The sequence below is a fragment of the Ceratotherium simum genome, chromosome 12, assembly GCF_057802395.1.
Source record: "Ceratotherium simum simum isolate JZ-2026a chromosome 12, ASM5780239v1, whole genome shotgun sequence".
Classification (NCBI taxonomy): Eukaryota; Metazoa; Chordata; class Mammalia; order Perissodactyla; family Rhinocerotidae; genus Ceratotherium; species Ceratotherium simum.
The window spans coordinates 27,719,017-27,744,714 of NC_141911.1; the positions used below are offsets into that span (position 1 = coordinate 27,719,017).

Consider the following 25,698-nt stretch of genomic DNA (forward strand, 5'->3'; position numbering starts at 1 on the left):
GCCTTAAAAAAAAGGAATTTCTAGAAACCAATCGAAGTGTAATGGCTTCACCACCAGCACCTTTGACGTACATGTTTAGTATCCCACACGTGTACAGATCAACATCACAACAGCACCGCCCTTCTAGGCCCCAAACTAAAGGACAGGAGAGAAGGGGGGTGGGTACACAGAGAGACAGAGAGAGACAGACACACCACATAGCCAATGCACACGGGCACGTTTTCCTAACCCTCATTTACCAAAGGAAAACTAGTACCGGCTTTCTGTCATTCAATCCTTTCCACTACCCTGTGGTGGCCATTTGTTGCTTTTCGCTTCTTAGCATAACTTTCTCCCAGTAAGTTCACTCTAATTTTCCCTTTGGAGAATGAGCTTTCTTAGAGAAGGCCTGGAGGGCCCCACCCTCCCTCTATCAAGGTGTGGTAACATGACCCACGCTAGGCCAACAAGATGCTCCTTCCCTGAGCTTTCCCTGTGAGCTAGGGGACAGGAGGCTGAGAATAGGTGACACCACCATTTTCCTGCCCAGAGAGCAACTACTACAAATACCTTCAGGTAGTTCTTGGTTCCTGGACTTTCAGAGTTGCCTTGTTTCCTGTCTCTCCCAAGCCTAGTTCTTTGATCTTTTCCTCAATTCTATGAATATGTAATATCATTCCAATAAAGGCCCTTCTGCTTAAGTTAACAAGAGTTGGTTTCTGCTGCTTGCAATAAAGAATCCAAACAGATACACAATCTTGCCATTGGACAATGGCTACCTGTAACTTTTAAGGCTTAACACAAGCAGCAGGAAGGCTGCAGACAGAAACCTAAGATGTATGCTGTCACACTGTAATTTTAACAGGTGATTTGGCTCCCTAGTCTTGGGCCTTTTTATTAAAAGGGAAGTCTATCCAGCTTTATGTTCTTTCTCACAGATGGGGAAGAAGTGATTGGTGGGCTGAATGAAAACTTTGTTGCGACCAACATTTTTTCCTATACACTATCCAAGGGGGAAACTTTCAGGGTTTAGAATATTTTTCCCATTGAAAAGAATAGCAAATCACGCAAAGTCTAATGGTCCAACATTTATTTAAGCATATGTTCAAATGATCTTAACACGAGAAATAAAGAATCTGACAAAGCAGATTCTTGAATTAATGAAGCCCAGTTTCCCAAGGACGGTTCTCATTTTGATTTGTTTATCAAATAGTACAAAGGTTTTCTCACACATATAATGACCCCACATTCCCACTCTCACCCAAAGGTTTTCGTGACCCCTCACCCCTACCCTTCTTACATACACATATACACACTCTCCAAAATTGCTAAAGACAGGGCTTCAATTACTTCCCTTTACAAGTTCCTGCAAGTTCTTGCTCAATCGGTGTGTCATAAATTCACAGCAAGATGACAATGACTTGCCATCAATGTACCTGGTCCTTATAAGCAAAGGAAATGGAAATTTGGAAATTTAAAAGATTTGTATTTTGAGCTCAAGCCCCTTCAATGCTCTGCATTTATCAGAAATTCACAGTGTGCTGGGTATTGCACAGATTAGATCTACACTATGGACTTATACTATATTTCATGGGACTTACATTCTGAAAGTGTATATAACCATTACTGATCATATGCCAACATAAATACAATGAGTTGAATGTATGCCAATCACCTTTCACAGTAAAGTCTAGTTTTTTTTTTTTTTAATTAATTATTTGCTGTAGATAATTTAGGCCCTAGGTCCCAATTCAACTCAATTTCATAAACGATCTCCCCACCAGGGTGTAGGGAAGAGAAGAGTGTGTCAATCCAAAGACAGCACATAGACTATAAACTATATGGGTACCACCACCACCACCAACACAAAGAGCTTCACTTGAAGAAATGAACTGCTGGAATAAGGGCAATGAAGCTCACTGGGGAGGTGAGATTCTCCAAGCATGAGTAACTTCAGAAGGCTGTAGATCTAGATATGGTTACAAAAAGGGACCGAGAAGTTGGCTCAATTATTTTAAAAGGAGGAACTAAATGGGTACAAGAAATGTAAAAAAAATCAAATCTGAAAAATGAGCATGAGTCATTTTTAAGTCACTGGAGCAAAGAGGCAGAAGCTGAGGTGAAGACCTGAGGAAAGACTAAAGACGAATGGGTCCCAGGCTGAATCTTTTCTCCCTATATTCTTAGCCCCTCACACAGGACCTAGCATTTGAAAAATATTACTAAATTAAAATGAAACAGGTTCAGCACAAGCAAATGACAGAGCTGATGAGCACCCTGCATCCCCTAACACAGCACAGTATTGCTAACTTTTATGTACGCAGGCTCCAGGAAGAGAAAAGAACCAGAAAATGCTGAACATTTTCAGATGAGTACTTTAAAAAAATACTTGAAGAATTACACATTCTCGGGCTACCAAATACCTAACACTCCATTGCCTGAATACGTCCACAGGGCGACCCAGTCGCCTCCATCTAACTACATTGTTTACTAGCTACTCACTTATTTACTGAAGAATAAACACTTTTTAAAGGAAGACAGAAACAGAGGGAAATGCAGAGTCAAGAAAAAGAAATGAATGCTGGAGAGAGAAAAACATATCATTAGCAACTACTTTAGTTGCACTTTAAGGGGCACCAGTGGTGACTGGCTGCCCATTCCTGATCTGGTCTAAACTTCTGTAGGGTCAGAGAGTTGAAGCTTAAGTTCCAGAGATTCTGGAGATTTCTGATATATATCTTTCCAAAGGAAACACAACCCCACTAAAGAGGGGGCAGTTTAAACATATTATGATTTGGTTTATCAGTCAATCTCTAAGCTTTTAGAATTTAAAGAACTCTAAGATTGAGAAGACCATGTTCGGATTTATCACAGAAACAGCCAGACACACCCTGTGTCCTGGTATTCAATTTAAAATTCCTCTTAGGAAAGGCTCTATTTCTAAGACATATATAGAACTACAATAAACAAAGGAAACACTGAACTGGATGTATGCTTCTTTTTAATACTAACCTTTTTTAATTCTTTAATTTAAGCATTAATTTAATTCTTTTTAATACTAATATTACCCATATCCTAATTGTAGAAGTAATTAAATAGCGAAATTCTGTCAAGCAGATTTTTTTTAAGTTCACAATTTTCTCAAGTTCACATGCATGCTAGGGTACACACAGACACACTCACCATCAGCAACAACATAATGGATCAGTACTTTTGAGAAATTAAGTACTTAAGAAATGCTATAAAATGTAAGACTGAATGATTCAAACACCCTTTAAAAGCCTGATCCAGCCATCTGCTATTCTTAGGGCTTGGAGTTTGGGCACAGGGACTAGAAAAAAAGAAATAGGCAGGTAAGGCTTGGCTGTAACCTGACACCGACATATGAACCTAAGGAGTCTGACTTTGCCCTCCTATGGATCTTAAGAAAAGGGAGACATTATGGATAACTATCAGCTTAGCAAGTAGAATTACCTGGTAAGATTCCTCTTCCTAACGTTAAAACTGTTTTTTTTTTAAAAATAGGGCTTTAGGGGCCGGCCAGGTGGCACAAGCGGTTAAGTACGCTCGCTCCACTGCGGCGGCCTGGGGTTCGCTGGTTCGGATCCCGGGCGCACACCGACGCACCACTTGTCAAGCCATGCTGTGGCGGCGTCCCATATAAGTAGAGGAAGATGGGCACGGATGTTAGCCCAGGGCCAGTCTTCCTCAGCAAAAAAGAGGAGGATTGGCATCAGATGTTAGCTCAGGGCTGGTCTTCCTCACAAAAAAAAGAAAAAAAAAAAAAAAGGGCTTTATTATTTTGACTAAATATCATTAGAAAAATAGCACAAAAAAAATCACACCATATATTTACCCTTTTAAAAGTTCTCCTCTCAACCATCATTGTCTCAGATTAAACACGTCCTCTGACGTTTGAGTTTTGAATGAAAATCTGAAGGAAATATTAATATAAAAACAGTCACTTCCACTTAAAATGCTTGTTTGGTTGAAAACTGTATGAACCTTATGGACACGTACATCAATTGTCCTTTTCTCTCTCAAGCTGAAGAGAATCAAAGTAAGTTTCTTGCTCACAGAGTTTGTCAAATTCTTATATCAGAATGAGTCTGCAATGCGTTTCTACTTCCTCCATAATCCGAGACTTCCAAAAGCACTGCCCTTCACCGCCCTCCCAAGTGCCCACACCCCAGGAGCGCCCATCCCAACTCAGGTAGTATCGCAGAGCTACCAGCCCTCAATAGTCCCTAAAGCCTTCCTGCCATCTCTTCCGGACCGCTGCTGGCAGTTTCCATGCCTCCCTCAGAAACTTAATTGGGCAACTCAGAAACTTCTGACAGAGACTGGAGGATGAAAAGAACACTGGAGATAATAAAAGCGGTAGGTGATTGTTAGGGTGGATGCCCCACCTCCATTAGGGGAATGAAGCAGTGGCAATATGCCATTATCATTTTTGCCTGCTCTAATCCATGAGTGGTAGAAACAATCATTTATTTAGCTCTACCTTGTCAATATCTCATTCATCCAAATGTCTTTCTTATGAAGATTTCTCAAGATAAATTAATAAATGAAATGCTTTGTATTATAGATCTTTAAAGGTTTCTCGAATATTCTTTGGCTATTATATCTTGTTGAATCAGCAGAGTAAGTCTGGTTAATTCATAGCCACTAAGGATTTGTGGGTCTGTTTCCTGGGAGTGTTAGATGCCTAGGACATTCCAGTTTCAAGGTTCTACATCAGATCTCTGACTACACAAAATATGCTGCCTTGATTCACATACATGTAACTTCTGCTTAACTCAAACTTCTAGGAACAAGAAATGTCAACACGGTTTGGGTACTCAGAAGAGCTGTGGTTCTGATATTTCAACAAAGGGCAATGATAAGACGACAGCAAAGGCTCTGAAGTCTCTGAAGTCAGACAGGACTGGGCTTGATTACTACCTCTGTCACCTACTAGCTGTGGGACCTTACCAACTCATTAATCTGGGCCTCAGTTTCTACATCTAAAAAAATGTGATTGCACTTAATTCACCGAGTTTCTGTGAGGTTTAATTCACAGAGGTTTTCTGTGAGAAAAATGTGTATGAAAGATGTAGCATATGCCTGACATCGATTAGGTACATTTGATTTGCTTTCTTATACCACTCCCTCTCTATATCAATCATGTCTACTAAACCCTCAAACTTCCTAAAATACCACATTATCATTTCCCTCACCATTTCAAAAACCTACTCTAGCACGTATCACCCAAACACTTAAGTTCAAACTTTTCTTTTTCCATTTTTAAAGCTCTTCACAATCTGGGCCCACCTTCACCTATACATACGTACCTCTCAGGGCCAAGAAGAACCCCCTTCTCCGGGCAGGGAGGACTCCTGCCTCTTACCTCATGCTGTGCCCAGAATGTCTTCCCTGCTCCTTCTAAATTTTCCAGTCCTTCAAGGACCCAGCTTATGTCCCATCTGCCCCCTCAACCCCACAACACGACTTTCCACATTCGCTATTCTTCCTTTGACTTCTGAGAGCATTTACTATCTACATTTTGGCATTTCATCATTGTCTTAACGTGTTCTCGACTTCACATCCATTTGTCTACTCAGAGATTTCATAAGTAACTCAAGGAGAGAAATCACATTTTATTTTTCTTCTGTAGCCTCTGAAATGAGTATAACAAAATGCTATGTGCTAAATATCCAATACATGCTGGCTCTGTTGAACAATTCTCTATTCAGATTTCTTTATTTTTGGATTCAATCCAGTTCCTATTAAGTCATTGCATAATTGTTAACATATTTCTTTTCCATGTACCACATTTAAATGACTAACATTGCACGTGATTATCTATTTTTAGCTTAAGAGTAGGAAAATACCATTTTTACATATATGCTTCCTATAACTACTTATTAGTTGATCATGCCATTTTTCCTATGGGGTGGCCAGGAACACAGTCCTGCTCTACAGATAGGAACACTGAGGACAAAAAATATAAGAGCTTATTAAGCATCTTGACATGTCAGAAATAGAATCTAGAAACTCATTCAAGCTTCTCCAACTTTTAGCTCAATGAGTCTGCCACCTCCTCTACTTTGAAATCCTAGGACTTCGTCAGGGTGGAAATCCCTCAGAAGATAAGATTGCAAAAAGTGTGAATGACCGTCTCAACGTAATGTCAATAAGGGAAAACACAGTTGCCTCTATTATGACTTTGCTAAGAAACTTCCCCATCTTTATGCTGCTGGCATTGCCTAATACATACTGTAAACTGACCCTTTGTTAATCCTCAAAGATGTCCAGCTCACATGTGTATTTTGGACAGCAGGAGTGCAGACAGACTTTTGTACTCATAACCTGCTCTAAAATCTGCACACTAGTTACAATACTGTAGATTTAACTACTAGGGACAAGCCACTGGGCACCATGTTTCAAACACAAACGGAGCAGGTGATTTATGATTCAGGTAACCGGAAGCACCTCACTATATCTTTTATTTTTCTTTGGAATATTCTAGATAATAAAACATAAGATTCTTTGGCATCATTTGAGTGTCAATTTGTTAATCATTCTATGTAAGATAATTCTGGTAAGTTTTATAACTTTACTAAACTGAATTTGAATAAGAGGTGACAAAATACCTTTCAAAAAGATTCTCACTGTTGTTATAGCACCATGACTTAATAACATTAGCCTTTACAGAGCTTCAAGCAAGGCCTTTAATTAGTCATACAAAGAAAACAGATGATTAATGCAGTGAAGTTCACCTTCTCAGCACTTGCTCCTGGTTAAACGTCCTCAGATCTCCTTTTTTATTCTTCTACATCCTTAGGGGTGAAGGCCCACCTACATAACCACATCCCCCACCGCCTTGGAACTAAAGATTGAAGCAACATAAGGTAGTCCTTGGCCGACCCATCTCACTTCTGGATGGCTGAGAGCCACGTGTAAGGATTGCAGATATATGTGGACTGCTGACTAGTTTTTAAAAACATAAAGACAAAAAAACCCTTCAGTCTCACATCTATCCAGAGAAAAGAAACTTGGTTATCATTCACTATTTTTTTTTTTTAAATTTCATTTATTTATTTATTTTTCCCCCAAAGCCCCAGTAGATAGTTGTATGTCATAGGTGCACGTCCTTCTAGTTGCTGTATGCGGGACGCGGCCTCAGCATGGCCGGAGAAGCGATGCATCGGTGCGCGCCCGGGACCCGAACCCGGGCCGCCAGCAGCGGAGCGCGCTCACTTAACCGCTAAGCCACAGGGCCGGCCCTCACTCACTATTCTTAAACACTTCCTCCAGTCTATAAAATCATCCAGAATACTGTCTTTTACTAAACGCTCAGCACCCAGACTTTCCTGACAGCAGTTTTGCCAAGAGACGGGACAGACAGAACCTCCTGTGGTGGCAAAGCCAGCCTGCCTGTAGGTTAAGAAGACGCTCATCAACCCAATCAGCCAGAAGAAACTTCAGTTCCCTGAAAGAGCCACATCGTCCCCTGGGCCCTCCCCGGCTTCCCTTCTCGCCCTTCACTTTGCTCACTGCCTACTGACTCCTTGACTGGATGTCACTTCCTCCAGGAAGTCCTTCCACACCCATCCTGTGCCTCCCACTGCATTAGACTCCACTACACTGTTTTTACTGCTTATTTATTTCTTTGCATTTCCTGTTAGATTTCAAACAGCTTGAGGGCAGGTGCCATGTCTTCTCTCTCGCTGCTTATGAGACTTTTCTTTGTCCTTGATGTCCTGTAGCTAAGCGTGGATTTGTTTATATTTACCCTACATAAGAGTCAGCATGCTTATTTAATCGGAAAAATCACAGCCATTCTTTCTTTAAATATTGTTTTCCCTCATGTCCTCTGTTATTGCCCTCTGAATATGCTATAAAAATCCTCTCTTTCTAGTTTCCATGTCTCTTTCTTGCTTTTCCATATTTTTTCATGTAATTTTGTCTCAGAGATACAATCAAAGAGAGAGTTTTGTATCTAGCCTCCATTTCACAAATTCTGATTCTCTCTAGCTGTATTTTATCTGCTCTGCTCTTCAACCTTGAGTTTTAATTTCAGTGACTGTTATTTGTCAATTTTAGAAGTGCTTTTTGGTTCTTTTACAAATCCAAATAATCATTTATCACATCATTCCATCTTTTTTTTAAGGTTCTAATTCTTTCTTTTTATCACCATTTTAAACACAGATCCTTAACAGTTATTTAGATTAACATTTCAGTGCTAATTCTCCTGCTTACATTTGCTTACTCTCCCTCATCATGGTTTCCTCCTACAAGGTCTGTAATTTCTGAACATAAGCCCATCTTGTTGGAGTTGTTTTGTTTCATGTGCTATATATATGTGCCTCTTGGAAACAGGTTTAGTGTCAGTCACTAAAGGCTTAAGAGTTGTAATAAGGTGGAGAAGAGGAAAAAGAAGCGATATGTGTCTTATAAGCTCGTGGTTGTGAAAGTGTCCAGTGTGCTTCCTTCTACCAGACTCCTAGAGGTTTCGATGCTTCTGGTTTTCACGTTTATTTCTTGGGCAGGGATTCCCAAGCCGTTCAGGTAGGATAAATCTGGACCCCACACCCACACATAGCATGGGCCTGGGATTTTGATTTCTCATGAGTGACTTTATTTTCCTTCACCCAAGTTTCCAACTTGTTTCTTTGCTGCTTCCCTGCTTATGGCTGGAGTTTCCCAGTCCCCTTTTCATGGGACAATAGCTTGGAACAATAGCTCTTTGAAGCTCCAGGCTTTAGGAAAGGGGCTCAATTCCAGGTCCCAAGCCTTATGTTCATGAGAGACCACATCTCTCGTACTGAGCGGATCTTAGAAACTCAGCACCCATTTCCTAGGACTTGTATCCAGACTGAAATTCCAGGGGGCCATGGCTGTTATCAGCCCAAACTTACTGTTCTGGTTTTGATTTCTATTTGTCTCTGGCACAAAAGGACTTCCATTATTTTTCATGCACAGGTATTATAACAATGGGGCCAGGGCAGGGATGGTACTATTTTATCCCCACGTCTATAGTTTTAGAGGGGAGGCATGCCATCTGCCTCCCGACAACATTGTTGGAATCCTCCCACTTCCTATCTTGACTATGGCTACAAACAGCGCCTAGCACACAAAAGGGCCTCAGGAAGTATTTTCTAATAGATACATAAATCTCCAAGGCATGACTCTCCTCCCCTTCCCCGAAAGTCATCTCCAGCCTCCCCGCCCCATTCTTGGCCAAACAAGTAAGCCAGACCAGCTGAAATACCATCATCAGAGATTTCTAGTTCATCAAGCAGACTGTTAACATATGAAAATACCAGAACGGATAATAACGATATGATCTTAGCATAACTCTGTAAGCATTTGTTTATCAGAATTTTTTTCTCTTGGAAACAGGTTCAATGTCACTAAAGACTTAAGAGTTGTAATAAGCTGGAGGAGGAAAAAATCAATCATTTTCAACTATGTGACATTGCTGAGGGATCCTGCTGAGGGACACCAAGGTGGGGACTCCGGGAAGCCTGGAGACATCATGAAGACACAGGGGCCTGGGGGCAGAGGGAAGGAGGGAGGGTGCAGTGAGGTGGTCTAGGGGGTGCACAGGAAACATCTTCTGTGTGTCTGTGTCTGTGGCTGTGATCACCAGGCTCCCTGGACTGACACCCAAGTTCAGCCTACAGCCTTGCAGACACAGCGTGCAACCTCGGGAAGAGGTTAACTGCCAGGCAGGTCACTTGTTGAGGAAAGAAACAGTTTAAAGTCAAGGAAAGGTGCTCAAGATCAAAAAAGGTCACCAGAATAAAGGTATGTGAGGATGTGCATGACTCCAAAGTAAAATGTGAGAAGGTTGGAAGCTTTTTTGCAGAGAATGGCATAGATATCCAAATATTTTGTACATAGTGAAAAAATTTGGGAAAACATCAAAATTAGTCATGTGTCTAATGTTAACAAAATACAAGAAAAATGAAGCCTGAGAGACCCATAAGCTTTTTGTTCTCCTTTAGGTAAAAAAAAATGAACAGAAAGAGCCACAGGCATCATGTCTTAAACGCATTACTCCTCCTCTTTATTTTTTAAAGACTATCTGCCATTTCTCTTTACTTCAGAAGAGAGAGACATGCTAATCATCGTAGTTTCACCCACAGTAATAAACACACACTCCTAAACTCAGTTCTATGGGGAACAGTCGACTAACATCACTGCGCACTTTCTCTGTGCCAGGCACCCGGCCAGGTGTGGGGGATATGAAAGAAACCAAGCCCCCTTCTCTGCTTCCAGGTGCTGCAGCCCTAGTGGGAGAAAGACGCTGGAAACAGAACAAAGGTCTGGTGCAATGTGCTAAGGAGCCTGGAGGGGAGAAGAGTTGAGTTCTAACTGGGGGTGCTGGAATAGTTTCAAACAAGAGGCAACATTTGAACTGGGTCTTCAAAAATGAAGAGAAGTGTGTTCAACGGTGCCTTAGACAAAGGAAGCAAATGCACACAGGTAAAGAGGTGTGAGAAAGGTGGACCATTAAAGAATGGCAAACAGTGTGACTAGCTCATACAAGGAGATGTGGGCTGTGTGTGTGTGTGTGGGGGGTGTGTGTGTGTGTGTATACTTAAAAGACATAAAAGGGAAAATTCCAGCCAAGGAGTTTATATTTTACTCTGTTTAAAAAAATGGGAAAGTATTAGAGCAGAAGAGTAGATGATCATATTGTCGTTTCAGAAAGAGCCCTCTTGTGGCACTGCGCAAGATGACTGGAAGGGGAAAACCAGACACAGGGATACTAGTTGGGAAGGTTAAGGGGAACTTAAGGAAGATTGCAGTCACAGTGAGAAGAGGACAGAATCACCAAGATTTCAGACTAGAGCTGGCGATATCCAGAGACCAGTATTTTTTTAATCACAATTCCCAATAAGAAATACATTTTAACATAACCCAGTGTATATGCTTATACATGTGTGCCCATAAGAACATGTGTGTATATACACCTATATGTGTATGTATACACACACACACAACAAAGATTTCACTAAAGAGTAAGACAGTGCTATAGGACCAAGGTATTGTCATGCTCATTATCCAACACAGGGAAATGAATGCAACAAGAGGTGTTCTAAAATAGCAGATTTGTTCTACATAGATGTTTCCTTCACAACACTATTGATCTCAAGGTTGTTGGTGACTGACTTGAGGCACTTAATGCTGTCTGTGTTACTTAAGTAATGATTTATCATTTGATGTGACTTACTGTTCTTTTGTAGTCTTCCTGGTTGACTACACTGCATGGCTTAATTAGGTATCCATGAGCATATATCACAGCCAGGCTTTTAGCAAAGCTCCTTATCTGTGCTACTGATTTCCGCAAGATATTTCTGGAGTCAATCTGTTGCTACTCTTAAAATTAAATGAAAGAGGCTGCTATATCCAACTGTTATTTTATTTTACAGATTATTCTGTAAAATGCCTGAAGCCTTGGGACATAATTTCTAATAAAACATCAAAATGTGATGTTAATTTTGGTTTTGATGACCCTACCCTGCAGAGTTAGCACTGCCTGGCCTGCTCCTTGTGATATCAGAGGCAAAGGGAAAGTGGACGCTTTTAGCCTAGAATGAATGTGTGTGGGGGTTCTGTTTCATCACCTCCAAAAGGAGTTTCCTGGGAAACTTGTTTACAAAGCACTTGCACATACATCATTTTAACAGCTAACATTTATTGGGCATTTAGTAATGTGCCAGGTGCTGTGCTAAACACATGATATGCATTATCTCACAGAGTCTTCAAACCAGACTTATAAGTACTGTTCATCTTATAGAAGATGAAACTGATGCTTAGAAAATTAAAGAAACTTGCCCAAGGCCACAAAGCCACTAAGAGGTGAGCCATGATTCAAACTCAGGTTTGTCTGTCTTTAGAAGCAAAACTCTTAACCACTGGGTTATATTTCATCTGTTCCTCTAAATACATTTTTCTGAGGCTCAGTGATGCCAATTGATTTACTTGACTGTCAGTGCATGAGTGGTAAGTCTAAGACTTGAACCCAAGCCGTCAGTATTAAGTCAATGCTCCTCCACCACTCTCCACTGCCCCATAATTTAATACTGCCCTGGTCAGCAGTATTCACAGCCAGACAATCACATGAGAGAAAAAAAGAGAGAAAAAGCTACTTGAGGGTCACAAGTACAGAGGGAAGCTGGCTCTCTCTTTCTTTCCCACTTCACCATTTAAAGTCAAAAGGAAAAGAGAGGAAAGAAAGCACATTTAGATGTGGCAGGGGAAAAAAAAATGAAACTGAATATTACTTTAGCCTAATTTAAGGCAGCTGCATAATCTATATGTTAGGAGGCAGAGAAACAGTTCAAATGACAGAAAAGAGGCAGTATATGGATTAAACAAGAACATATGTTTAAATATTTAAAGACTATCAGAATCTTAACATGGGAAAGCCAATAATAAAAATGAAAATAAATGAAATAAAGTTAATATAGCTTTCTTTCCTAAGAGACTAGAATAAGGAAACGTACAAAAAGAAATTCTTAGTATTGGAAGCTCTAGAATGCAATCTCTCAATGAGAGAAGAAACTCCACAAACTAGTCTACCATAGGTATAAAAATGCACATTTACATAAGACAGATTTTATAATCCCATCATGCATTGGTCTAGAAAATAGATCAATAACTTAAATCAATTACTTTTAAACAGTTATTAAAAATCCTTCTCTAAAAAACAATTACGAACATCAAAGCCTGATGAAGTTTGGCATGAACACAAAAAATTATTAATGTCCAAAAAATAGGTTTTTGAAAGCAAGTTATGATCAAGCAATTTATCCCAATCTTCTCTCTTTTTTTTTTTTGTGAGGAAGATCAGCCCTGAGCTAACACCCATGCTAATCCTCCTCTTTTTGCTGAGGAAGACCAGCTCTGAGCTAACATCTATTGCCAATGCTCCTCTTTTTTTTTTTCCCCCCAAAGCCCCAGTAGATAGTTGTATGTCATAGTTGCACATCCTTCTAGTTGCTGTATGTGGGACACGGCCTCAGCATAGCCGGAGAAGCGGTGCCTCGGTGTGTGCCAGGGATCCGAACCCGGACCGCCAGTAGTGGAGTGCGCACACTTAACCGCTAAGCCACGGGACCGGCCCCAATCTTCTCTTCCTCAACAAGCTATTATTTCGGCTCTAACTCTGCTCAGGTACTTGTTCTTGGGTCCTTGCTTCTTTCTATGGAATCATACTCAAGAATTTAAATAATTACTAGGCTTTATGGAGCAGTAAATTCAATACAATGTTCAAAAAAAGCTTCCTAATTTATCTTTCAACAAATATTTATAAATGGCAGTCGAAAGTAAGGCTGTTTAAACATTGCCATAGACCAGAGTCCCAGTCTGAGAGGCAGTTTAAAAGGAACACTACTTCAAAAGCAAAATTCATTATGATGCATGTGCCAAGTGAAATTAGAAATCCACTAATGCTAATCGGATACATTCTGAACGTATTAAACTTCTGAAGATGTTTTTATGAACCCGTCGCAATTTCCCATTAACACCCATGCATGGCTGCACTTTGGATGTACCCACAATTTGACACAATATAGGTTATTTTGCTTAATAACATTCGATCTCTCAGGGTGATTTGCATAGTCTACAGAAATGAGAAAAGCTACAGTGTGAAAACACTGCTTCTGAAAGGAAGGGAAAATGATATACGAAAAGTCTTTAAGAGTACAAATGGAGGAAATACAGTTTCGTTTTCAAATATAAGAATTATAGAGCTAGATGGTCACTATGAAAACACAAAAAACCAGAACTTGTCAGCCTATGGAAAATATAAAAAATGTCATTAATGGTTTTGCAGACAAATTCAAGGAGGGATATCAATCAACAGATTACACTTCTATAGTGGCTAGTGAGCGAGTCTAGGGCATTTGGGCGACACTCTCCAGTCGGTAAGATCGATGGCACTGAAGACAACCCTGTTATTTCACAGGCGATCTCTTGACACCTCTGTCAGAAGCAGAACAAGGGACTTCATGGAAGAAGCGTCCAACGAGCAACACCAATGTTCTTACAAATCAAACCGACAGCAGAGCAGAAAAAAAACCCCAATGGTTTTGCATATATGGATATAAACATAAGGTGCTAACAGAAAAGGAAAGGAGGGTCTCTAATTCCCTGGCTTAATGCTACAGATGGCTACTAAATGTACGCGAGTCTCTAAAATCACTGAGGCTTCACATATGGTTTAAGACAACCTAGAAAGATAGTATCATACACTTAGGGCATTGTTCTTATTCTAAGGTCACTGATATATGGACCTCCGAAATGATAAACAAGTATACAGTGTTCACTGCAACTGTGAAAATCAAATATTACGACATTCCTTATAGAGACAAAAGCAACTTCATAGCTTCATTCCAGGAATGTCCTGGTGAGGGGTGGTGTCTGACCACAAAGCAGGGTGGGGTTAGGAATGTTTGGGTACAAATGGGTAAACTGGGCTGGCCTTCCCAGCTTCAGATCAACCCCTTCTCATCTCTTCCTCCTCCCCATGCTAGGGGGTTGTGAGGACAACTGCCTCACTACTGAGCTTTTCTTCCCATTTCACACAAACATATTCAGCCTGTTTAGCCTGTGTGTGATGTATGTTTAGTCTTCACCGAGGAGATGCTCAAGGCAAAAGATAACATGCACAACATCTTCTGTTCTACCTCTCAAAAAATACTTGTTGGGCAAGGAGCTAGGTAACAACCCAAATTCTAATTTTCTTAATGCAATGAGGACTTGCCCTATTGTGCAAGATACAGTATGTTTCCAATGCAAAACATCTATTTTTGTACATCTGCCCAACAGCAGCTCAATTAAAAACAGGCCCATCAGATTGACACAGTTTTGTTAACTGCTCAGTTCCTGTCACGCTGCAGATAGCAGAAAAGCACTTAACGGCAGCCACAAGGCAATTTTCCAGTAAGACTTGTTAATCTTTATACAGTCATCCTCATGCAGCCATCAAAATGAACTTAATGACAAATCAGTTAAAATAAATTACTTTTACGAACTTGTAAGAATCAGATAAAAAGCAAACCATATGTGACATCTCTTCAGTCCTCCCCGTGACAGCATATAATTGTCACCATCTGTGCTGTTTATTCTATTTGCCCGGCTTCTCCACCCCCAGATCCACTCTTTGCCCTTCTCTGTCCTGTTCGGGCCCCAGGAGGCTGACCTCTGTGGACCAGAGGACTGTGTCTGCATCAGCTATGATCTTGCTCTCTGGCTTCCAGCTGGGCTTAGCCAATGGGAAGCTCTGGTGGAGCTCAGAGGCTGGAGGAGAGAGATGTCAGGCGTTATCCCCCACCCTGCTCAGTGCCTCTGCAGCCAGGCAGCCCCTCTTCCAGCTCCAGCTCTCCACAGCTCTAGTGTCACTGCTCCGCCTTCTTACTCCTTCAGGACCAGGTGTGCTCACAGCTTCCAGGGGCTTCTAACCCGGGTGCTGCACCAGCCCTTACTGGTTCCTGTAACCCTGCCTGCATCTCTGTAAACAATCTCTTAATTACACCCTCTTCAGTCTAAACACCTGTTGCTCGCCAACATCCTGGCTGACACACTGTCAGCAGCCAGAGGCTCCAAGCTGGGATCACTTACATGGACTGTGTGGACCAGATCGGCCACCAGGCACTGCTTCAGCCTTTCATCACTGCTGGTCCCATGAAGCACCAGATCAGGCATGTACGTGGGGCAATAACCCGCCAGAAGTGAGCGGCCGAAGTTTCTTACATTCGGGTTGCTGATGCTCTGAGACCTAAAACAATATTGGCCCATTAGAATACACGATTAAAAATGAACTTCCTTCTTGCCTTACAATTGGAACAAAAACCCCAATGACAGAGGTAAGAGAAACAGACTCAGGGTGGTCCATTTCACCAATCCTTTGGTAGGTGGATCATTGTGCGGGAAAACGAAGGGGGCTGGAAGAGAAAAAGGAGTTTTTTTTTTTTTTTTAATGGAAGGGCAGAAAACCCCCCAGTATTTTGATGGCTGGTTATGAGTTTGTTCTTGTACCTCATATCGAACATCCACCAGGCAGTCCATGTCAAGAGAGTGAAGAAAGAGAAAGTCTACTGAGGGGGAGATCTTGCCAGAAGTCTGGCTTTAGGAACTCGACACATCTGCACAGGGTGGTGCCCACAGCAGCGCAGAAGAACAGAAGAAATCTCTAATTACTACTTTCAGTCATCACAGGCCAAATAATCAACTTGATGGAGTGTTAAGGAAGAGGTGTTGTTTCCCAACCACTTCATGCTGCTCTGACCGGCAGGAGAGAAGCCGCATGGCGAGGTAATCCACCACCTCCGAAGCAGGGCATCTGCTGCCAGTCATTCAACTCTCATACAGAGGACAGAAAATGAAACTCCCTGCTCCTTGCCACTACCTCACCACATCGCTTAGCTTCCCCAAAGTGTCACAGTAGTTGCAAATGCAACCACTTGCCTCCTTGCTCAGAGCTCAGATGCACTAAGCCAGTGATCATCCTTGGAGAAAGGGCAGGCTGGAAACCATCGGTACCAGTTTGTGTAACACTTCTAATACTCTGAGAAAAAAAACCATTATGCATAAAACAGCCAACAGCAGCTAACATGGTCATGGGTGGTAGGTCAGGAAACAAGTATTTGAACCCAGTTCCCTCTGCTTCCCAGACTGCTAATGTTACCTTGGCAGAGGCAGCTCCACTTCCAGGGACCCTTCAGTCCGGTCACTGCTGTGACCTAGATTCAGCGCAGCTAAAGCACATGCTTCGTCGTCACTCTCTCCAAGAGCGCTATCTGAGCTTTCGTTTCTGGGAATGTCTCCTTCAACCCTGAAGTCTGCCTTCCTGTTGGCATCCCCACAGGGGACATCTGCAGTGACCGAGAAGCCAGAGTCCTGCTGTACACACCTGCTTGGAACAGGCTCTATCAAAGGTCCTTCTGCAACCTTCACATACAAACCTCTCGTTTTCTCCAGCGTTCTCTGTCCAGCTCCTGCCATACCATCATTAGGTGATAACGAGTCCACACACTGGTTGAGCTGCCCAGCAGCATCTGCTGCAATGTCGGTTCTGATGCCTCTGTCCTCAGCCAAACCCCTGTCAAATTTACCCTCATCTCCGTCAGAAGATTGATTCTGAGGATGGCAGACATTCTTTTGGAAGCCAGGCGTGAAGGAGCACCTAGAAACCTGCTGGTCCTGAGCCCCGTCAGCAGCCACCCTGGGCTCAGCAGAGAGATGACTCGCTGACTCTGGATATTGTCTACAGGCCTTTAGCCGCTCCTCCATTTTTTTTGTACGGCTTTCAAAGTCAGACTCTGGAGATACGGAGCTTCCAATTTGGAAGGTGACCTTTTCTAAGGGAGGCTTCTCCCGGGAATGTCTGTCAGGGCAAGGCCAAGCCGCTGACCGGTCTGGTAGTTTCTTAGGCATCTCCCCTTTCAACTCCTCACTGCCAGTCTGTTGCCCAGTCTTCAGTCCTGCCCCTAAACCTTCGCAGCTGGAGAATCTTGAAGAGCCATCTCGTGGTGCCTCTTTTTCACTTTCTTCATCCCCACAAAATGTGTCCTGAGTTTTCCAAGAGCTGTCCAGGGCTGCCTCTTGGTATCCCATGCTGCTGGCCTCAGAACTCTTGTTTCCTTCTTTGTCAGGTTTGGGGGACAGGTCTCTAACGTCCATGCCCTCTGGGTTCCCAGCCAACCCCTCAGTCCCGGGGCTCCTTCCCTCAGCTGTCTTCGTTGGTGGTAGGATGGGGGGAAGGAGAGCAGGCTCACTTCTCACCGTAACTACCACGTACTCCGACTCCTCCACCTCGCCCCTCTCCAAGGCTGTGGTGATGCTGCTCCCGTTTATCACTTGGTCACCTTCCCCGTGATTCCCACTCCAGGTCAGCTGGTTCTCTTGCAGCTCAGAGCAACGGAGAAAGTAGGTCAGGACATAAAGTATGCGCTGGACCAAATCCTTCTGCTTCCCCACCACCACGGTGCGAGTCAGCCTCACTGGAGAGCCGATGGCTCCGTAAAGGTCACCTATAGAGCAAAGCGGACACAAAGACAATGTTGTCTGGAGTGAGCAAGTCATGGATACATCAGCCTTTACAAGAGAAAAACAGACGACCCATTCCCAAACTAGAACCGCTTCCTCACACCTGACTAAGGCAAAGAGGTAATTCCCAGTAATAACCGTGTGTTGGTTTTGGCTCTGTAATGGAAAGTCTGCCCGGAAGGCCTGGCACAAGCTGTGGCCTGCCGTCCTTGGTGCATGGGTGCAGAGCAGGCGTACACAGCCCCTTGCTGTGCTTTTCAGGCCTGTCCACAAAGCTCCCTGGGCTGGCCAGCTCCCACCTCCCCAAGGAAGGCTAAAGCCAGAGCCCTGAATATGTGACCAAATCAAATACTGTATCTTGGAAACTAGAATGATGAGTTTTTTTTTAGAAGAATCCCAAGACAATAGGCGTTGGAGTGAAATCCAAATTCAAGGATCTCTGAACAGAAGTACAGTGAATCAATTCAAAATATTTAATGAAATGGGCTTCTCAGAAGTCTCTCAATATACACAGATGGACCAAGTAGAATCACTTTGATCAACAAGAAGAAAATCACTTAGTCATGAAGAATAAATCTGAGTATTTTCTTTCTATTACTTCACATGAAAATAATTCTACTGGAAAAAAATACGTCCCATAAGTTACATCCTGACAAGTTGATTAAAAACTGGTTAATGAGCCATGAACATTTAGCTTAAAGGTGGAAGAAGGGCAAATGTGCCAATCAACCCAGCAGTATAAGCTTTTCATCGAAAGTATTTGTCAAGTGCCTAACTATTAAAATTACTGCCTAACTATTAAAATTACTGCATTTGATAGGTTGCGCATTTGATACTTTGATAATATTATTGACAATTACAACAAAAAGCCAACATTTACTGACTGCGCAAGCACAGTGCTAAGTGTTTTACATGGATTTATCTTGTTCATATCTCTGTATAACCAATCCTGAGTTAGAAACCATTATGGGAATAATTAGAATGTTGGAATAAATCAAAACTTGAAAAGACATTAAATAAAAGAGAGGAGATACGTAGTAACAGTTATAAATAAGAACTCAGGAAGTTAGAACCCATCTGAGGAACGCATCCAGAGAGAGGAGGGAAGGCATTTATAAGGGCATATACTAGATAAAACTAATTAAATGGACAGATTAAGACTGGGGAAAAGTTATGGGAACCATTAGGAAGTACTTTCCCCTGGAAACTATCAGGAAGTACCTCCTCTGGAGAGTATTCCCCAGTGTAAGGCTATTGCTCCTAAGAACGTTTAAAGGGCAGGACAGAGATGATACTAAACAATCCTCTCTATAAAACGACTAGATTACAGGCTAATAGAGCTTTACCTCTGAGGCTTTTGCAACCGAGAAATCATCTGAGAATTCAAAAGAAGAACTCAGAATTGTGGTCTGATGGTAGGACAAGTACTTCTGCTTGAGAAAACCTTCTCAATCAAAAGCTGTCCCTTCCCTGTGGTTATATCTGCCCACTGCTACAGGGGATCGTAGTCACTTCATGAATTCATGGCACACTTTTGTTAAATCAGTCCCAATGTTAATAAAGAAGATAAGCATGACATATCCCAACTCTGGTATAAAAAAACCACAGAAGAAAGTCCACTCAGCATGATAATATTATTTTTTAGCAATGCATTTAACTTTTGGTTTTGTACATTTTAATAACTAAGACATAAATGGCAAAAAAGTAAAACAAGGGAAGGCTATTAAAAATAAAATTTATAATAAACTATATAAAGTAATGAGAGCAATGTGTGTGGAAACAGTGCCATTACTTTAGGGCCAAACTTCATAAAATAATAGACCTGTAATACTAAAGATTTACTGGATCTTGAACTTGAAGGCAATTTCTTGAGTCTAGGACTGACGAAGCTACTGATCTTAGAGAAGACTCTCTTGTTTTCATGAGTATAATTTTACAAAATGAAGAAGAGGTTGCACAACAATGTGAATAAATTAACAGTACTGAACTGTACACTTAGAAACGGTTAAGAGGATAAACATTATGTTCTGTGTGCTTTTTTGTCACAACTTAAAATACAAACCTAAGTTTGAGAAAATGGGAGAAAGATAGAGGAAAAAAAGCAAGGGGTAAAAAGTGTGTGCAGGTGAATCAGAGAGAGAGGCCAAAGAGAGCATGCAGGGCAGCAGGAAGGGGCAGGCGCAGGGCAGGGGGAGGGCAGAGACCACAAGAAGAAGGAGATAAACAGAGGGACCCAGAGAGAGGGAAAGATGGCCACAGAGGAGCAGAGCCAGGGGACTGTGGAAGGGGGAGGGGAAGAACAGAGGGAAGAGGAAAGAGAGGAACAGAGAGAGAAAAGAGATGGGCAGTAGAGACGCGCAAATGGTAGAGAACCAGAGAGAAGCAAAAAGAGGGTGAAGGAGAGGTGAGAAAAGCAGATGGGGTAAAACATACAGAGAAAAAGAAACAAATATTCAGGGAAACAGTGAAAAGATAAAAACTAGAAAGGTGGGGGGGAGAATATAAAAGGGGGGACAGACTGAGGTGAGAAGCTGAGAGGATTCAGGAGCCCTGTAAAGAGAGGACAGTAAAGGGAGGGAGGCTGAGAGAGGTGGGGGGACATGGAGACGGCAGGAGAAACTGAGAGAAAATGAAAAAGGAGGCAAGGAGAGAAACTGAGTATTCACTGATTACATTATAATAAATGTAACATGCTATGAAGTCCCCTTTGAACAGTGTCTCCCAAATCCTACACACTGTGATTTATTGTATCTTTATTATCACTTAAACTATTTTCTAATTTCTCTTGTGAAGTACTGTTTGGCTTGTGGGTTATTTAAATGTGGTTGCTTAATTTCTGAGCAGGGAGGGATTTTCACCTTATCATCATTTTATTGATTTGTAGTCTAATTCCACTGCATTCTGAGAAATACAACTTAAACTTTTAGAGAAAAAAAATGAAGAAGAAATTTCAGACTTTTTTGAGGAGGAAAAAAAGGTATTTTTTTCAAACCTTTTTTGAGGAGAAAAGCTGCTTTTCATTTCCACAAATCCTTGAGGTCATTAGGGTCAAAGAGAGACCCACATGGAACTCCTTCAACTGGTGGGGAAAGACAGAGGCTTTCCAACTTCATATACCCACCCCAAGAAAGAAACACATATCATACTGCAACCTCACACACCCTCTGAAGCAAACGTTTTACAAAACATGTGTGTCACTCTGATATTTTTCTATTCTATGGTACCTTTTAAATGCTTTTTTGACCCACTAAATTGCTGCCAGTACCCACTAAGGGGTGGTTACCCACACTTTGGAGAACCCCTGTATAGGGTGCACGCGTTAGGCAGAGGTGGGGATGGCTAAGCTCCTGAACAGGTTCCTGAACAGCGAGCCCGTGAGAGTGTGAAAGGGTTTGCCGCTTCCAGCTTCTCTCCTCCTTTCCCTGGGAATGCTGAGAAGCCAGGCAGAAGCCGCCACAGCAGGGGTACCTGTCCTGGCAAGCTCTCAGATATGCCTTTGAAATAATTCAAGATGGAATCTTTCCTATTGCTTAGGAACCTGGATTAAAATTACTCTGCATCAGTGTATATCTGCAGCAATTTATATTCTCCTGTTTACTGTGACTTGGTAAATATTTAATGAAAATAATAATAATTAGAAACAAGAGTCTCCCTGGCATATTATTGAAGGCTCTCAATAGTTTGTAAAATGGAAACCCAACCATCATTTACACTTGGGTTTACAAAGCTATCACATGACTCTGCACCAGGGCCTCATCCCTCCTCGCACCACTCTTGTCAAGAGCCAGACTCCTGCTGCGTTGGAGGAGGGGAGGACTGGAGAGTTTCAATAATACATGATCTCCTGTGAAAAAGGACTGTGAGCCCATAGGACGGGACTTCACCTTGTTATGCTAAACACGGGGAATTAATGGCTCTCAATTAGCTAAATTTCAAATGAGAAGCATGTCTAATTATAAATACGTTTATCTAATTAAATGCACACTGCTTAATTATCATTGTTTTTAAATGGGTGACCTAACAGCATGAACACCATGTTTCCTTAACATCCAGCTCCCTTCTGCTCCCTTCTCTTCATCACTTAATGATACTACCTTTTTTTAAGACTATTGTTCCAAAACAAGAACAGTAATGCTCTGTCCTCCCCAGGAAGAACCATATGACCCAGAGTGAGTGAGGCATGCTCTGCGTTCTTCTCTGAGCTCAGTACCGATCAGTTGTATTAAATCCATGTTTAACAACTATAAATTCTTTAGTTAATTCATTTAATACGCACCTATTATCCCCCTAACTAAGAGACATGTATTCTCTTTCTTACACATCTCATGACCCAGGCACAAGTGTAAGACATCTTTATTATCTGTAAAGTGAGGACAATAGTAACAGGTTTGGAATAAGAATCTAATGAATTAAAACGTGCAAAAAGCACATACAAGTGCTTGACTCAGAGTGACAACTTTCATTATTGTTATTATAACATGTTGTTTTCTAAGATTAGAGTGCTTTTCCCCAGTTTGTAATTCTTTTTCTAGAAAATGCCATTTTAATATTTCCTCATGTATGTGTTCCTTGAAAATCCCCTCAATCCCCTCACTCTGTCTCTCGTGCCCCACCAATATTAATATTTTCATCAGCAGCATCAATAACAAAGGTGCTTTATGTATAACTAATTTAATTCCCACAGCAACCATGAACTATTATCACCCCATTTTACAGATGAAGAAACTGAGGCACAGAGAGGTTAGTCATTTGCCCATGGAGACTGGATTTGATCTAGGCAGTCTGGCTCTGGCACCCCTGCTCGTAACCTCTGCACTACACTGTCTCTCTCTTGCATCCTTTTGCACACCCCTATCAAAGGAGTAATTAGGATGTTTTGAAATCATCTGAAAACAAATCCGCCTCTTCCATTAGGCAGCTAGCTTCCTGAAGCTAAGTAGCATGTGTTACTCAACTCCATATCTCTGGCATCTAGCATAGGCTTTGGAACACAATGAGTGCACAAGTTTTACTTTGTCACTCTAAATGTTTGGTGAGTGAGAGGTCCAGAGTATACCTCTCCTCCATATGAACCCAAAGAAGCAAAATTGGTCTTATAAGTCTGTGGGAGATCAAGATTTGGCCACCCTGAAATATATCTCTTTACCTTGATTGTTTTCTCTGATGGACATTTGACCTCCCCCACTAACTGCCTAAAGAATTTGACATAGTAACTCCTTCCTGGAACAGATCTTCTATCTGATGACTGTAATATAATGTAAAATAGATGTTACAATAGGAAAGGCACCAACAAGCCCATCAAAAATATCAAAAATTCTGTCTCTCTGGCCACATTCTTTAGATGGCCCTGCAAGGAGTTGCCAGACAAACATTTACATTTATAAGGGAAATCTCCATTCGTAAGGGTATCTCCCTCTCTGCATTGGGAAGAAGGGGGATGACCTAATTTCTAGAAACTTATCAATGTGGAAGGTGAAGCCTTAAATCTGCATGATAACCTTACTCTTGTTTACTGTGCTTTAGTGGTAATCTCCTGTAACTGACTCCCCCCACCCCCCAACATTCTCCTTTGTCTTTAGCTGAAGATGGTATTTAAGACAAGAATTTCTGCTATTGTGTTGAGAAACGCAGTGTCCCTGGTTTCTCTCATGTATACATGTTATTAAACTTGGTATTATTTTCTCCTGCTAACCTGTCTCGTTAATTATTTGGCCAGCCATAAGAACCTTAAGAGAAAGGGCAGAGGGGGAATTCTCCCTCTTCCCCCACAAGTTCCAAACTCTGTAACCAACTATGCCAAAGCATTAGATTCCTATACCATGCTGAATCATAAAGGTTTGAGGAAATAAACGCCATCAACTAACTGCAAGGAAGCAGCATAAAGAGAGAAAGACGGGTTTCTGACTTAAGCTAAAATTTAAAAGGTGGTGAAATTATAGTGTGTTACTTTCTTTTTTCTTATTTTTCTCCTATCCAGCCCATCCTCTAGGGCAGTGCTTCTCAGCCAGGGGGTGTCTTGCCCCCCAGGGGACATGCAGCAATGGAGCGGAAACATTTTTGATCGTCACAACTTTGGAAGGGAGTTTTTCACTGGCAGCTAGTGAATTTAGGCCGGGGATGCTGCTAAACATCCACGATGTAGAGGACAGCTCCCTCTATGACCCACCCAACAGAGAATTATCTAGTCTAAATGTCAGTAATGCCGAGGTTAAGAAATCCTACTCTAGGGTGAATTGCCGCTGTGGTATGGGGGAACACAGTTTACCTACGCTGCTTTAAAAGAGTAGAACAAAGCTGCTGGCAGTGGGAAGAGGAAAGCGGTAGCTTTACAACTGGAACCTGTGGGCCAGTCTCCTATTCCCTGCCTGCCCAATGACAACCCCTGAATTACCGGGTTGGAGAGCTAATATCAACTAAAAATTCTAGCATTTTTCCTATTCTATCCCATATAATCCCCGAAAAGTCAAATTAGGTACTAACCCAGCTGTGCCCAGAGAGGATTATATGGATGTGTTTTGGCCAGCGTGTTCACCGACTGAGAGGTACGTTTCTCTGAGAAGGCTTTAATGGGAGGGTGATCCACAGGCATGACAGTCGGTACCCAGGCCAGGTGGTAGGTTAACACTGCAGTCAGTAAGGCAGCAAAAAACCTTGGAGAAACGGAAGAAAACACAACCAGAGGAGTCAATGCAGGAAGAGGCATGTCATATACAGCACATACACTGGCCAAGAATTTGCATATAAGGCTCCAGAGAGTTGAAGCTTACTGGTTTTTGTTGATCTGTTCTATCAGAAGTGTAAACTCCTTGAGAAAGCGCTGGCAGAGCTGGGTTTTTTCCAAAGTGCTGGACGTCATGGTAAGCCATACGGGTTCAGCTATCCTTGGAACAGAATATAAGTTCCAGATAGTCCCTCTATAGAAAAGAGAAGGGATACACAAAACTGTCACAAATATTTTGGATAATCTTTTTACAAAGGAATCAAGGAGAAAACAATAATTTAGATCTGTGTAGTCCTTAAGGGATTCACGCAGTATATAAAACAGGGGTCAGCAAACTATGACCCACAGGCCAAACCTGACTGCCACCTTTTTTGTAAATAAAGTTTTATTGGAACACAGCCATGCTCATTCCTTTACAAATTATCTACCACTGCTTTTGCACAATGGCAAAGTTGAGGAGCTGCAACAGAGACCCTTTATAGAAACGGTATACCAACACTTGATATAAAATATTCATTTTTGAAACAATTTATTTTCACAATGCCTTGTGTCAGAATTTATGCCTGTTTTTATAGTAAAGAAATAAAGAAAGAAAGAAAGTATATGTTCTACTAAAAATGTGACCGGAGGCAAGTCAACTCTCCCAATTTATGGTTAGTGCTTTAGTTCTCTAAACCAAAGCAGCCTGTTCATTATAGATAAAAAAATATATATATAGATGGCTCTTCTGCAATATTTTATATACTAAAGTTTTATTTTTTTCTTTGTGAGGAGGACTAGCCCTGAGCTAACATCTGATGCCAATCCTCCCCTTTTTTCTTGAGGAAGACTGACCCTGGGCTAACATCCGTGCCCATCTCCCTCTACTTTATATGGCACGCTGCCACAGCATGGCTTGACAAGCAGTGCGTCAGTGCGTGCCCAGGATCCGAACCTGCGAACCCCAGGCT

The 25,698-nt window shown here is 41.8% G+C and overlaps 1 protein-coding gene across 4 annotated transcripts in view; it reads right to left on the minus strand.

Moving 5' to 3' along the window:
* The window catches only part of FNIP2 (folliculin interacting protein 2), a 131,885-nt gene that overhangs the window by 10,600 nt on the left and 95,587 nt on the right, over positions 1 to 25,698 (minus strand). For all 4 annotated transcript variants that reach the window (XM_004420972.3, XM_014780242.2, XM_014780243.2 and 1 more), the window contains 4 exons: positions 24,795 to 24,941; positions 24,508 to 24,677; positions 16,667 to 18,011; positions 15,601 to 15,757 (listed from right to left, as the gene is read on the minus strand). In XM_004420972.3, coding sequence (XP_004421029.1) covers positions 15,601 to 15,757; positions 16,667 to 18,011; positions 24,508 to 24,677; positions 24,795 to 24,941 — 1,819 coding nt within the window. The remainder of the gene's footprint in view (positions 1 to 15,600; positions 15,758 to 16,666; positions 18,012 to 24,507; positions 24,678 to 24,794; positions 24,942 to 25,698) is intronic.